This window comes from Anomaloglossus baeobatrachus, chromosome 5, assembly GCF_048569485.1.
Source record: "Anomaloglossus baeobatrachus isolate aAnoBae1 chromosome 5, aAnoBae1.hap1, whole genome shotgun sequence".
NCBI lineage: Eukaryota > Metazoa > Chordata > Amphibia > Anura > Aromobatidae > Anomaloglossus > Anomaloglossus baeobatrachus.
Genome location: NC_134357.1, coordinates 143,247,167 through 143,263,068, shown reverse-complemented (window position 1 = coordinate 143,263,068; position 15,902 = coordinate 143,247,167). Strand labels below are relative to the sequence as shown.

Genomic DNA, 15,902 nt, shown 5'->3' with positions numbered 1-15,902 from the left:
GCCAGGCCGAGCTGAGTGGCCGATCCGATGGTTGTCACTGTAACGACACTGTCACCATGACACAATTTTGGAGCAAGACAGACAGACAGAATAAGGCAATTATATATATAGATTCTAGAATACTGTCTATAAGAGCCCAGGCTGCTCTGTATAATGTAAAAAAGACCTTTATTTTACTCACCTAGGGGGCGGTCTGGTCTGATGGGTGTCGCTGCTCTCGGTCCGACGCCTTCTCCATCTTGTGCAGTCGCTGTCCTTCTTCAGCCAGGCAAATCAAAGTGCACATACGCAGGAGCACAATGGCGACCTCTGTGTGGATGAAGTAGGAGGCGTAATTCACATGGAGCTGAGAAGGAGGACTGCGATTGTACAACATGCAAGAGGCGCTGGACCGAGAGCAGCGGCACCTTATCGGGCTGGACCGCCCCTTAAGTGAGCATTATAAAGGTGTCTTTTTTTACGTTCTACAGAGCGGCTTGGACTCTTATATACAGCATTTGAAAATATTGTATATAAGGGCTCACTGGTGGTGGCCGCAGCTTATAAGGGACTAACCTGGAGATAGGTTCCCTTTAATGTGTGAATGAAAAAGTAGTATGAGCTTGTCACCTGAGGGCTTAATACTGCCCACAAATCTCTATGATCACAGAAACTAGTAGAAAAGCAGGGGTGCGAGAAAATGAAGGACAAATGACAAAATGAAGGGTATACCATACTTTTGATCATATATTAAAGAAAATCTGTCACCTTGTTTTTGCTATGTAATCTGAGAGCAAATACTGAAAGTACAATGTGGATCGATCTGAGGAATTTCAATTCAATTCAATAGGCCGCCAGTGTTGTGGACGAGGACCGCTGCAGGGGCCACTCGCATCCGGGTTCGCTACTACGGCTCGAGTGGTGACCGGACCCGGGCTCGCACGGCTGTCCGTCCTCACAACCGTAGGAAGGGAGTATTTACAGGGGATTGATGTGTCAGTGATGCCACCTGTGTGTTGCGGTGAGGTATTGGTAGCACCGCCACTGCCTGGTGATGGGGCTCCTGGGGCTGATGTGTGGCGCCCTGGACTAGCCAGGTCGTCACAGGGACTACAACACAACACCCCCCACCCCGAGACAGGCACATCAGCCAGACACAAATCCTTGTTGCCTCCCTCCAGGGGCTGATGTCCACACCAGGTGGGGTGGAGCCAGGCAGTTGGCCCCACCCACTGAGGAGTTCACAGTCCTGGAGGCGGAAAAAGGAAGTCAGAGGAGTTCCAGTTAGGGAGGTGGTAGTGGAGGAGCAAGACTGACCGAGTCCGGGTACGTGGCCCGGGCACCGAGAGCAAGGTTGGCAGACGGTGGTGGCCATCTGCGGGAGAGGCAGATCGACGCGGAACCGTAGGACCGGGGACGGGCGGTGAAGCCAGCACAAACCAGCAGGGTCTGCGGACCCCGACCAGGCTTGGAGTCGCCGTTAAACAGGTCAAATCCGTTAGTGACCGGAACCCCAGAGGTTTCCAAACAGCCAAGACCCGATTGAAGGCAACCGTCCAAACAGCACAAGGGAAATACAGCTACCGCCACAGCTAGAGTTCCCAGGGCCAGAGCCTGCGGGCAAAAGGGCTCCTCCAGCCTATATACATCCTGGGGAGCGGGTTACCGGTGGGAAGCCATCTGGACCGAACACACACAAAAGGTGCAGGGAAAGGCAGCCACTACCAATCGTCCGGGAGAAGCCACAGCAGCCGGCTGCGGGACCCGTCCATCCAGCTGTTTGTTTTACCAGAGACTGTGCCTCCATTTGTGGCTGAGTGAGTACTACCGTGCCGACCGGCACAGCGCTGCGCCGCCCAAGCGACCCTGCACCTTGCCAGCCCTGCTTCCCCGTCACCTCAACCGGGCCCCGGGACCACCAACCCCCCTACCCACGGAGGGGGAAAACATCTCAGCTGCTCCCTAACAACGCTCACGGGATCCCCGTCACCAGCAGCGGTGGTGCCCACCTTCACCACAAACCATGGGTGGCGTTACGGACCAAATCCCCAAACCAAACCACCCCTTTCACTCACGGGCGAGGAGCGCCGCTCGAGTCCCTGGATCCGGCCCACCGCTCGAGCCACCGAGCAGTCACTGCAGCAGCGCCGGACCCGAGCGCCGGCGAGAGCGCAGCAGCGACGGCTCCCTCCCCGCCCGCGACAGATGTAGCTGGGCATTAAGGTGGGATCCCCTCCACGGGTAGGGGAGGTGTAGTCCCGGGGCCCAGGTACACGGGAGTAGTAGCTGATGGAGGTGGTGTGCCGGACTAGACCAGGGATCAATGGTGTACTCACAGTTCAAAGAATCTCACACAAGTCCAGTGGTAAACCAAGTTGCCAGTGACCGGTCGCTTTTGGCGGGTGTATTCGGGTCCCACACCTGGGTGTAGCAAACAGGGGTCCCTTCCTCCTGCACTCAGTGTCTGTGTCTTCTCTGGGACACCTCCGCTTGGAACGGGGAAGTCCACTCCCGGTACTGTGTATGTTCGGGAGCTGTGGCCCGCGAAATCTGACCCTTGGGATTTCTGTGGGTTCTGACGGACACCCTATCCCCCACCTTGGGCTTCCGTTTCGCTCTCTGGGCTTCTGTGGAACAAGGCCTGAAACCTTGTCCCCGGCTGGTCAATTAACAAGGCGGCTTGCAACCGTCCTCGCCCTAGGGTCCAGGTACCCCGACTGTGCACGGCCTCTGGACCGGATTCCCACTGTCGGCTCCGGCGGGCTACAACCCTGCCCCAGTCCACTTTAGGTTTCGCACGACCGTATCTCCGTCACCTGTGGTCCTGCTTGCCGTCTGCCACCTAGTACGGTAGTCCAGGGGCCCCAACCCCTGACTCCGCTGTCAACGGTCAACTTCAACTGTCCAGACTAGACTACTCACTTCCACTGTCTTGTTCCTGCCCCTGACACCTCAGGACCCCTAGGTGGGTGCTCCTATCTGCCTGGTCCCACCCACTGGTGTGTCCCTATAATCATGAGGGGGTGATTAGGCTTTAATGGCTGTGTGTTGTACCAGGGTGTGGATTGTTGTGTTGGAATCAAGTAGGGTGGACTACTTCTGTGATTACCTGGTTTTGCCAGGGCGTCACACCAGCAATGTGAATAACTGTTAAGATATAAGTTTTAATAGCACTAGTTAAAACATATAAATAGTACAAAGACCATTTTAACCAATATAAACATAGGATGATAGTCCCAAGTATGGGGTACACTTTGCACTGTTACCCAGTCTACAAGATGGAAGACACCACCATGGAAACCAGGGGGATACCTGAATAATATGATCAAGTGCCCTCCAGGTAAGTCTTAGAGAATTACTAGGCCATGTAATAATAAAGCACAGAAAAAATATGGTTTGCCACCTGTTGGGTCATAAATAGATATCAAAGCCGATTCTCGTGACAACCACAATTGAAAATATCGTCAAAATCATCAGGCAGATGAAGAATCGCATGACATTGAAAATCAATACTAAAACAGAGGGTAGGTTCCCCCAAGGATAATCACAATTCGTGATAACATCAAAGAAGAGGAACATTGTTATTAATGGAACTCACACCGGTTAGGATTGATTTGACCATGGGCGGACATATCATTGGTGGAACCTGTGTGGTCACACAGGGGCTCAAGAGGTAAGGGGGCCCATTTCAATCTCCAAAGCAGACTGAATTGTGCATTTTGTTAATTTATTGGACTGAAAAGGGCCATGTACTGTTTTTGAACAGGGGCCCCTCTCTGTCTGTTTACACAGGTGGATTTTACCACTGTCACACGATACTTAATTTGTCAAAGAGAGATGATGATAAATTAATTAATTGTGGTTGTCATGAGAACTGGATTTGAAATTTGAGCATGATCCAAAAGGTGAATAAAGGGTGAGAACGTTCCTCTTTATTTGATGTTATCAACTTATCATGACTTGTGATTGCCCTTGGGGGAACCTACCCTCTGCTTAGTATTGATTTAATTACTGTCATGTGATTCCTCATCTGTCAAACAGAGACTGATTCTTTTGACGATATTTTCAATTGTGGTTGTCACGAGAATTGGCTTCAAAAACTATTTATGATCCATCGGCTTGCAATGTCGCAACGTGCAAAGCCCGCCTAAGAGTTACATCGCTGGAATCCGGGGTCTTTGTCCCTACCTCATGCTTCTGTCCGATTACATATGTAAAACCTGCTGACAGATTTCATTTAAATAATTAAAAAATATACCGGTAATTGAAAGAAAAGTCCTTAGGATTAATTTATTTCACTCTTTTTATTTCTAGGTTGTTACTTTAGAAAAAAGATGCATCCACTGAACAGCCAGTGGCGGACAAATGATTGTTTGGACTGTTCATGTTATTCATCTGGGAGTGTGGAATGCTGCACAGCGTAAGATCAATCCTTCATTAATCACTCATAATAAATAGCATATCAACATTAGGAACTGTGTCTGGTAAAATGTGCTGTTTATATGAAATAAATGCATGTAAAAAGGTAGTTTATGTATAATTATTAATAAATATAAGAGGAAGGTTTAAAAAGGAGCATTTTACTGCAAAATGCAAGAACCACCCCATCTTCACCCCCAGGAATCCCTGTGGCTTTCACCCATCATTAAGCACTATTGTTTATGATCATTTTTACTGACCCTTTTTCAAATAATTTACAGTTACAGAAAATGTGAAATATATGGGAGAGTGGAGGAGGCAGGAGATGGGGATTAGGGATACACATATCTTGCATATATAAATAGAGGAAATCGGTTCTTGCTCTTTTTTCTCTTTGGGTTTCCTTTTGGTTTCTATGTGACTGCAGACGTCTGAATCCTCACAGTGAGTACAATTCACACTAGCAGGATTCTGCGGTAAACAAGGACCATATTCTTTAGGCTATAAGACGCACTTTTTTCTCAATAATTTTGGGAGGAAAGTGGGGGTGCTTCAGAAATGTACCCGTCTTGCTGTGGGGGTGGTGGCAGCAGTGCAGTGGGGTCACGGGAGGGGGAGTAGAGTTGCCGCTGAAGAAAGCCAGCAGCTGAAGGAGTGGGGTTATTATCATGTGTGTACACAATTAAAGAAAATGAATATTCACTGCTCCATCACCCATAATCCCACCTCTTGGCACCAAGGTCAGTGACTGTAAAATTCTTCACAATAATTTAGTAGCATCGACACCAGCGCCGAAAGGTGGGCTGGATTAGGGGCATGGGGAGCAGTGAATAATAATTTTGGATTAGCCAGCAGCTGATGTTGGCGTGCGACTGAGGGCGTATGGGAGTGACATCATGCGCTGCCCATCACTTACACACCAAAGTCAGTTGCTGGCATCAGCAAAGGACACTGCGCATCAGGAGAGTGGGGGAAAAGTAAGTAAAATTCTTTATTTTTTTAAGTTCTCTAAAAAAAGCAGCATAATGAGAGGCATTTATACCAGCATGGGCCCATGATGGGTGACATTTATAACAGGAGGAGGAACATATATATCATGATGGAAAACATACTGTATATACCAGGATTTGGGACATATACAACAGGATGGAGATATATATACCAGGATGGGGGACATATATACCAGGATGTGGACATATATATATATCAGCATGAGGGGGCATAAGCACAGAATTGGAGAATTGGGGGACATTATCCCATAACAGTGTGTCATGAGCACATTTTTTGCTCCATTTCGTCCCCTATTTTCCTTCTCTAAAACCTAGGTATATCTCATGGTCCAGTGCATCTTATAGTCTGAAAAATACAGTATATGTCTAATTCACTTGCACTGAGCAATGATGCGCACGTCTAGTTGCAATGTGGCTGGAAGTAAGCATATTGTACGCTTGGTCATGAGACAGACCGCTTGTGCCAGAGACAACGTAGAATCCTGACAGTGTGCAGTGTCGACACTGAGAAGAATCAGAAGTAGGCACTCATATGGAGTGACTGCATACTTTACCCCAAAAAAACGCACAACCCCTTTCAGTTACTTCCTGTCACGCTGTACAAAGGGCTAGTAAGACATAGTACAGAGTATGCCCCACTAGGTGGCAGCAGAGTACTGAAGGAGAGTCAACGTAACACTGTAACAGAAAGGAAGCTGAAGTACAGCAGAGTAACTTCAGCAGACAGTTAACAGGCGAACCACCAGGTGGCAATACACTAGTCAAACAGTCAGGGTCTAGCCAGGAAAGTGATGTCACTGCAAAGGGAGGATCAAAATCAAGTCAGAAAACAGAACTGAGTCGGACGTCGGGAGATCAGGTATGCAGAGGGAAACACAAACAACTGACAGTAGTGGGAAGTCAGGAACTGCGACAGAAGGACGAACGGGGGAGGGTACAGGTAAGGGCACGGTAACTAGCAGTCAGATTAAACAGAAAATCTCACCAGAGCCAGTCACAGGCTGCAGAGCAAAACTATAACCAGCACATGAATGCAAGTGCAGAAACCAGATATAGTGTCTCCTGAAACCAGAGCAAAGCTGATGGGAGTTAACCCCTGACATGACCAGGCCTGGTCTGGGAAACTATGGAGCGGAGAATACCGGTCCTGGATCATGACACTCCCATCTCATAAAGTGATGACAAACCACGGATTCAGTGCTACAGCCCCTTTACTGTTTATCTGTACAATCTGCACAATCCTGGTCATCTGTGCAGAGAAAATCAAAGATCAGGTACATAAATATGTATTTTAGTTTTACATCAGCTTTATCACTATGATGGTTCTATACATATAAATTACCTTAGACGTTATTCACATTTAAGAATTTGGTCAGTATCTCCAGTATCATCAGTATTAGTATGTCAAAAACAGGAGTGGAAACAACAGAAAGAAAACCTATAATGGAAAGATTCCCACCTGTCCTGTTTTTTGGAAAAACTCCTGGTTTTTAGTTTTCACTGACCCCTGAATAAGGGCTGAAGTGTTGTTTTCCATCTTATATACAATATTGCATAGATGTGACTGGTAATGTACAGCACTTATTTTTTACAATTGTAAAACATAATATGTTTTTACTATTTCTCTTACCCATATAGTTACGGCAGACCAGTGAATTATGATGAAGAGAGGTGTAATTTCGTATTTGACGAACAGGATTGTGAATACAAACTGATTCCAAATGAAGATCCAAATAAACAGTGTGAAAGCTATGGAATGGTGGGATGAGTCTGTTGTCTGCATCCACCTCAATTTTCATCCTTATAAAAGATAATTAAAGGGAACCTAACATGTGATACAGGCTGCCTTATCCATGGGCAGTATGTATCAGGCACTGGCTGTATAATCACACTCAGGTAGGTTTATAAGTGTGAAACGCTGAGGCGTTTCGGGGTCAAACATACCTTTAATAGCCGCTTGGGATCTAAGCACCGTAGATTAGTCAGACAGTTGGTTCCTTGGTGGGACCTTCCCGCCCACTGCCTTGGGGTGACAGTTATTTGCTTACTTGCACATATAGGCAGAGACCTTGCAATCCAGAGCAGTGGGCGAGGAGAGACCACGAAGGACCCAACTGTCTGACTAGGCTATGGTGTGGTTAGAACCAAAGTGGCTAATCAAAGTATTTTTGTCTCTATGTGACTGCAGACTTGTGAATCCTCACATTCATGCACTGTGTACTGTGAAGATTCACCTATGTGAGAGTTGGGATTGGCGGTCACAAATTTGCGATGTGCATTCTCCGGTCCAGAATCCGACTAGTGGGGTGTGGCCTAGCTCAATGCACTTTCATCAAGTGAGGCTACATACCTGGCTGTGATAATACAGCTAGTGCCTAATACATGCTGCCCACAGATTAAGCAGCATGTATCAGTTGTCAGGTTCATTTTAACAATGTATAGGCACACACAAATAAAAAATGTGCTTTCTTCATTATTTGACCACTCTTGGAGTTTTTTTTTTCTTCCTATTTTTCAGTATATCATGTAATTTATGTCATTTAAAACTAAGACTTGGCCCGCAAAAAAGCAAGTCATCATATAGCTACATCGGCATAAAATAAAAATGTTATGGGTCTTGGAAGAAGAGGAGTAAAAAATAAAAGTGTAAACACAAAAAAATTCCCAGCCATGAAAGGGTTAAAATTGTAGGGAATGCTGGTCCTGTAATCAAAAGAACAAATGCCATATGTACTTAAAAATCTTATCTCTATCTCATCCCAGCCTGATAAATGGGAGAGATGGAATAGGTGATAACATCCCAGATATGGAAAACCATTTTACAAGCTAAAATTCGGAATATTATTCATAACTAATAATATAAACTCGATATACAATTTTCTATTGGACTAAAACAGTTGAACTCTACTCATTTTGTGATGCTGAAAATGAATATTATGCTTAAATTCGCTGATTTACTCTAATTTTCAAGATCCAGTGGCAGTTATAACTAATTATGACAACTTTCAATAGAAGAATTATGTCTTTTTAATTTCATCACCACTATTGCATTTTAGTTGCTAGTCTATTACATCATCTATTTGGTCTATTGAGCCTTCAGTGTTCTATCCTCTTAGGGTTAACAATCAAAAAACGCTAACTCAGCCCCGATAATGTAATCCTAATTACAGTTGCATCAGCTACTTTCATAAATGCTCTCTGTGTAAAGTATACAGTTTTAGGATTTCTTAGCATAGTTTCTTAGCATATTGAAATATTTCTATGGTTTTTCAGATATACCTCGGTTTTGCATTAACAAAGTGGATCGTTTTTGCTACTTCTAAAGGGTGCTTTACATGCTGCGACATCGCTAGCAATCTCGTTAGCGAAGTGACATGCCAGATCGCAGATAAGATTTGCCGAGATCGCACATAGGTCATTTTTGTAGCACCGGTCACATGTGCGATCTCGGCAAATCGTATGTGCGATCTGGCGTGTTACATCGCTAACGAGATCGCTAGCGATGTCGTAGCGTGTAAAGCACCCTTTAGTCACAAAGGCGAAACTTCACTACCATGACAAAGAACGCTTACAGCCTGTATTTTGGCTGCAGAATAGGTTATCAGGACAAGAGTTGGGATCCACACATATGCTGCTATAGATGGGCATCACATCTTACCCAGTGGTTGCATGGGAAGAGGTATTCTATGGGTTTTGTAGTCCCAATGATCTGGATAGAGCCAACTAATCACACTACCAATTGCTATTTCTGCATGGTGCCCCCCAACTGGAATGGAGTTTCAAGGAAGAAGTGGTGGACTTTATAGTATGCAAGCATTCCATCTGCAATTTGCCTAGTACCACATACAGAAGAACAGCTGGTTCAAAAAGCACCAGAAACATTTTCAGTTGAATCACGTGAATAAGAAAAGAGTACTTCTTGTCATGAAGCCTCTTCCTCTCACAATCCAGACTTTCTGTCAGCAACTTCAACTGCACCAAATATTATAACACAAAGTGAGGTGAACCATCTTGTTAGAGATATGGATCTGCCCTCCTAAGGGGAAGAGTGTGCTCTTATGTTCCAGGCTACAGATGTGGAATCTCCTAGCGGGCGATGTTCGAAATTCTTTGTTCCACAACCATTAATACAGTTCCACAACTTTGTTCCACAACTGTCCACTACTTTTTCAAGGAGGGCGAACTTGTGGCATGCAACAACATCAACAGTTAAATGGAAGCTCTGAATAAAATTTATAATCCAGAGGAATTGCAGTGACAAACTAGCTGGATAGTCCTTGCCCTAGGTCATTTCCCAAAATAACAGGGGTGGGGAGGCCATCCATGAGCCCCACTTCAACCTCTCCTTGGTCAGTTCCCCAGTCCAACTGCACTCGTGCCAGAGAGATGTTCGAGCGCTGGCCCCCAGCAAGGGAGATGGTCACTTGGCGGCCAGATAAATAATGTTCTGTGGGAACAATATCTGGGCTGACCAGGGTGATGGAAGATCCGGTGTCTCGAAGTCCCTAAGCCTGTATATCCCCGACCTTGACCGTCTGGATGTGGCGATGGAGGTTGGCTGGTGTATGGTGTCCGGCCTGCCGTAGGGTGTGGACTGGGTAAACTACTTCCTCAGCTATTGGTGTTTCTCGGGAGTAGCATTCCTCAGGGCTCGTTGGGTCATCTCGGCATATGTTGACTGGTTGGACTGGCAGACGGGCTCCAGGCATTGGGCCCTGACTTTGAAGATACTCTCTGGCCATGTGTCCAAGGCGTCCACATGTATAACAGTGCCATGGGTTAGACAAGTCACTGGCCCTGTTGGTAAACCTTTGTCTTGTTGGTTCTTCTGTGGTGTAATGAGTTTGTTCAGCACGGGAGTCTGGAGGTCGCTTGGATCCATGGTTGAGGGACCTCCTGGGAAGGGTGGGCCTATCGGGTCTCCAGCTGGGTTGGTTGGCTGTAAATTCGTCAGTCAATCACGCTGCTTGCTCTGGGGTATCAGGCTTCCTGTCAGCTACCCATTCTCGAATATCTGGGTCCATCTTCTCCAGCAGCTGTTCGAGCACCCTCACATCCCGGGGGGCAGCAGTGGAGTGGGCAGTCCGACAATCGAGCCAACGGTTAAAGTGTCGTCGGAGTTGACTGCCAAATTCGACGTACGAGACACCCTCTCGGGGGTTATGGTAAAAAGGGCCAACAAAGTGTCCTTAATAATTCCATAGACCAGGCAGTCCTGAGGCCCAAGTGATCGGACAACCTCCTGGGCCCGTACAGGCAAGCTTGTCCACAGGTATTTAGACCACTCAGCTGTGGGCACCTGGTGCATATACATTAGCACCTCAAAGTTTTGCAAATGTTCATCTATCTCAGTGCTGGAATCATTAAACACTGGCACGTCCCTGTAGCGAAGATGACTTCCTTGGTGGTGGTCTATCCTGGAGGTAAGTGCTGGTGGTAAGGAAATTGGAACTCCCAACACTAATTGTAGAACACCAGCCCTCTCTTCCCTTGAAGCTTCAGGTCCCAATGCAGTCAACAATTCCTTGACTTGGTCTGCTTGGGCTTGGTTTGTTTCCAGACTGTCACTGGATTTAGGATGAGACACACGGTTTTAATCCTCTGATACCACATCGGAGGCGTCTCGTCATCCTCTGCATCATTCTGTGTTATAGTGGGGCTATCTATTTGGGAAAAAGATGGTATAATACAAATAGATAGTCAGGGTCTACTGTGCAAAGGTATTATCTTGCTGCTGACTAATGTCTGATAACAGAGAACAGCAGCTGTAACACCGAGGGGGTAGTGATGTAGTGTTACAGGTCACACCACATATAGAGCTGCCACTCTTAAGGGTACTTTGCACACTGCGACATCGCTAGACGATTGTAGCGATGCCAAGTGCGATAGTCCCCGTCCCTGTCGCAGATGTGATCTCTTGTGATAGCTGCTGTAGCGAACATTATCGCTACGGCAGCTTCACACGCACTTACTGCCCTGCGACGTCACTCTGGCCGGCGACCCGCCTCCTTCCTAAGGGGGCGAGTCGTGCGGCGTCACAGCGGCGTCACACGGCAGGCGGCCAATAGAAGCGGAGGAGCGGAGATGAGCGGGACGTAAACATCCCGCCCACCTCCTTCCTTCCTCATTGCAGGCGGGACGCAGGTAAGAAGATGTTCCTCACTCCTGCAGCTTTATACACAGCGATGTGTGCTGCCGCAGGAATGAGGAACAACATCGTACCTGTCACTGCATCGAAATTATGGAAATGACCGACACTACACAGATCACCGCTTTTCGACGCTTTTGCGATCGTTTATCTGTGCATCTAGGCTTTACACGTTGCAACGTCGTTACTGGCGCCGGATGTGCGTCACTTTCGATTTGACCCCGACGATATCGCAGTAGCGATGTCGCAACGTGCAAAGTACCCCTTACTTCAGAGTAGCTCTGTTAAAGCAAGAAGCCTCTGTTGACTCACAGAGACAACTAAATAATATGAAGGTGTAGGAGCACCGTTACATATCACGGAGATCCTAATACTAAAGCCTCTGTTTCCTCACAGAGGTTATGGTATATATATTTACACAGTAAAGTATAGTGTGTCTAGATCACACACACAATGCGTATAAAAGGATAGCAGGGCACAGTACTAACCGTATTGCCCTGTACGCTGGCTCAGTGTAACCACACTGACCTAGGAGCACTCTGTGCTAACCGCACTGTATAGCGATATGGATAAAGATCAGCAGCTCTCTAAAACAACAGCCACAGAAGAGAAGAGGATAGAAAAGACGCTATTCAATCGGTCTAGTGTGACGCCCTGGACTAGCCAGGTAGACACAGGTAGGCCCTTGCACAAACACCCTTCCCCTAATAAGGTAACAGCAGACAACCTAAAAACCCTTGTCACCTCTCTGTGTTCAATGGTCACACCAGGGGGCGGAGCCAGGTGGTTGACCACGCCCTCCGAGGAGTCCAGAGGGCCTGAGACAGGAAACAGTCAGTCAAGGTCAGCAGTTGAGTGTAGGCTAGAGTGTGTGGTGGAGTTGAAGTTCAAGTGCGGCAGGCTTGAGGCGTCAGGTCTGCAGCGGCAACACTGACCGGTGCTGGGGTCGTAGCCCTGGTACCGCGGCAAGGAGGCAGACGGTGGTTGCCGCCTGCAGGAGCTGGGAAGATGGCTGGTGGAACCGTAAGGGACCGGGACAGGGTAGTGGCCCGCCGGTACCCAACCGGGGAACCAACTGAAAACCGGAGCACCAGGAGGGGTACTCAGACCCAGAACAAGGTCCAGAAGCCACTGGACCACGTCGAATTTACTGATCGAGGTCTGGACCTTAGGTCCTTTCCCGTCCCAAGACCCGAAAGACGGCAACAGCCCACCGAGGGGGATAGAAAGCCACCGCACAGGCAGAGAGATCCTACTGGCCAGTGCCTGCGGGCAAACGGGTTCCCCGACACACATAAAGCCGGGGAGCAGACTACCATTGCTGAAGCATAGGCAGTCAAGTTCTACAAAAAGAGGTGCAGGAGAAAGGTGGGAACCACCAACCTGGTGGAGGACCAGACACAGCCGGCTGCAGGCACCGACCACCATCCTTTTTGGTTTCCCAGAGACTCCGGTGTATTTGTCAAAGTGAGTACAACAGTGCCCTCGGGCTGCGCACCGCACCGTACTAACACGCCCGCACCTCGCAACCACCGGGCCCCGGGACCATCACCCCCTACCCACGGAGGGGTCAACACCAGGCTGTGCAACACCATTCCCAGGAGCCTAGTTAATGGCAGCGGTGGTGTCCACACTCACCACAACACGTGGGTGGCGTCACAAACTTACATCTCTAAACACCATGGCCTCGGCTGTGAACCTCCCCCACCGAAAACCCCTCACGTAGCGCCAGCCTCCCTTCAGAGCGACGTGACCCCTGGGTCCAGAGGCGCTCGAGCCACCCACCAAACGAGCCTGGATCCGAGCGGCTCGGCTACAGCCGAGCGCGGGGCAGTACACTAGCCTGATAGTATGTGTGCTAACCACACCTAAGCCCTACACTCAGAAAGTATATGCCTAACCAGCAATCACAGAGCAATGGGCGGGTAGAACTCGCTTAACCAGCGGACACACACAGGCTATAAACCGGACTGCGTCTATAATGCCTATAGCTATAGTACTCAGGAGGAGAACACATGCATGGGCGTCTACCACATGCATGGACAGAAATGACTGAATACTCATGTGCGTGCTCCAGGGCATTTTATAACTTAGTCATCGCCCACAAGATGGCGGCGCCCATATCCAGCCCAAACCTCGGCCAATAGCGCTACAGAGCGTCATCAGTGATGTCACCCACTACCAATAAGGAGATAGCATGTCAGCAATGATGTGACCTCAGCCAATCAGCTGCTGCCACGTGGCGAGCATGCTCATTGAGGCCTATTCTGGACTTAGCATGGAAACAGCATTGTTTTCCTGCACATGTGCAGTAGCTGCTTTTTGGAACTTAGTCCCTGAAAAATAGAAAGTTCTCCCCAGAGACTGTGAATCTGCCAGACGACTAGAACGTTGCAATGAAGGGCCAGATGAGGAAGAAGATGCCCGAGGCATGGCAGCACCTCGGCCCGTAACATTTCTGGGTCTCCCAATGGACCAATTTCCGGATCCGACCGAGTGTCTGTGTTCCTGTATTCAATCTTTTGCATCTGGCACAGATCATGTAGCATCCATTTACTGCTACGGTTGTAACTCCTCTCCGGTCCTTGTCCCATGGCTGAGCTGGTGTGGTTGGACATGGCAGCGTCCGAAACTTGAAAGCTTCCCCTATGGCCTGCTGGGTATGCTTATGTGCCTCCCTGGTTCTTGAGGTCTGGACGGTGTCCGCGAACACCAGTCCTCTGCAGCTCCCCTGGATAAACCAGGCTAAGTAGTATCCCACCGCTGCCACCAATTGTAGAAATACGGGGGTCAGTGGGGGTGCTCTCATCTGCTGACCCGGCCGCCTTTAGAAAGACAGCATGGCCTAGGGCTCATCCCAACTGAACGCCCGACCTCCTTAACCGTGGGCGGAACACTACTCAGATAACACAGGGTGATGGAATCACAATATTAAGACTTTATTGGATCCCCAAACATTTAACGGCACATAGCACATAACCAGAAAAAACACAAAATGTAACCGGCAACAGTTTCCCACCTTTCAGCTGGCTCACCAGGGATTAGAATGTCCGTGCCTCAGAGCTTCTGTACCGCCCGCACATCAGCAGCCGGGGCTGCTCGGATCCAGACCCACGGTGGCTCGAGGGGCGTCTGGAGGCGGGGGTCGTGCGGCCACTCGAATAAAAAAGGGGGGAATATTTACAAGGGATGGTGTATTGAATAGTTCGAGATGTCACCCGTGGTGTGTAGTAAGGTGGAGTACCACCACTGCAGCTGGGAGTACCCGGTGGTGATGGAGTGGGCAGCTAGGTGTTTAACCCCTCCACGGGTAGGGGTGTCGCGGGCGGAGGAGGGGACGCCGCGCTCTCCTTCTGCTCGGGTCCGGCTGCCGCGGCTGCTGCGGCCTGCTGCTGCTCGGTGGCTCGAACGATGGGCCGGATCCCGGGGACTCTAGCGGCGCTCCTCGCCCGTGAGTGAAAAGGGGGTTTTGGGATTTGGGGTAGTTTATTGTCCGTGACGCCACCCACGGTTGTGGTGACTTGTTGACACCACCGCTGCTCTGTATGGGGATCCCGGGAGTGATGGTATGGAGCAGCTAGATGTTAGTCCTCCCCTCCGTGGGTAGGGGGTTGGTTGTCCCGGGGCCCAGTGATGAGGTGGGAGATGCAGGGCTTGATGGGCGCAGGGACGCGGGGGCAGCGCTGTGCCTTGCGGCACTGTGGTACTCACTCAGCCTGAGACGATGACACAGTTCTCGGTAAAACAGACGGCTGGAAAGACGGTTCCCACGGACGGCTGCACTTGCTTTTCCCCAGTAGTTGACGGTGACGGTCCCTTTTCCTGCACCTAAGATGATGATGGTTGCGATGGGTTCCCACCGGTAACCCGCTCCCCGGCTTGGCTATGGGCCGGAGGAGCTCTACTTTGCCCGCAGGTGCTGGCCCTGAGAAACTGGTGCCCTGGCGGTGGCGGTGTCTCTCTGTTACGGTTGGACTGTTGCCTTCAATCGGGACTTGGTTGTTGGAAGACAGTCGTCCCCTTCACTGACGGATTTGGCAAATTATGGCGACTCCTAGCCTTGCCGGGATCCGAAAGGCCCCTGCCCTGGTGCTGACTGTTCTTCGTATACTGCTCCAGACCGCCGGGTCACCACCCGTCCGCGGTCCTTCCAGCAACCTCCAAGCAGTCCCCCTGCAGACTATCACCGCCGTCTGCTGACCTTGCTGTCACTGTCCGGGGCCCACACCTGGACCAACTTCAGGCTTTACTTAACCGTCACTTTCTGTCGCCACTCTTATTGTTTACTCCTTTACCACCTCACTTCCTTCTCCTTCCACTTCACTATTTACTCCTTCCACTTCTTC

The 15,902-nt window shown here is 49.1% G+C and overlaps 1 protein-coding gene across 1 annotated transcript in view; it reads left to right on the top strand.

The window, feature by feature from the left end:
* LOC142309793 (beta-microseminoprotein-like) overlaps positions 1 to 7,846 on the top strand; it is a 52,607-nt gene extending 44,761 nt beyond the window's left edge. Inside the window, exons 3-4 of the mRNA XM_075347247.1 lie at positions 4,294 to 4,399; positions 7,047 to 7,846. Of these exons, the coding sequence (XP_075203362.1) occupies positions 4,294 to 4,399; positions 7,047 to 7,176 (236 nt within the window). The 3' untranslated portion in view covers positions 7,177 to 7,846. The remainder of the gene's footprint in view (positions 1 to 4,293; positions 4,400 to 7,046) is intronic.
* The last annotated feature ends 8,056 nt before the right edge of the window (positions 7,847 to 15,902 follow it).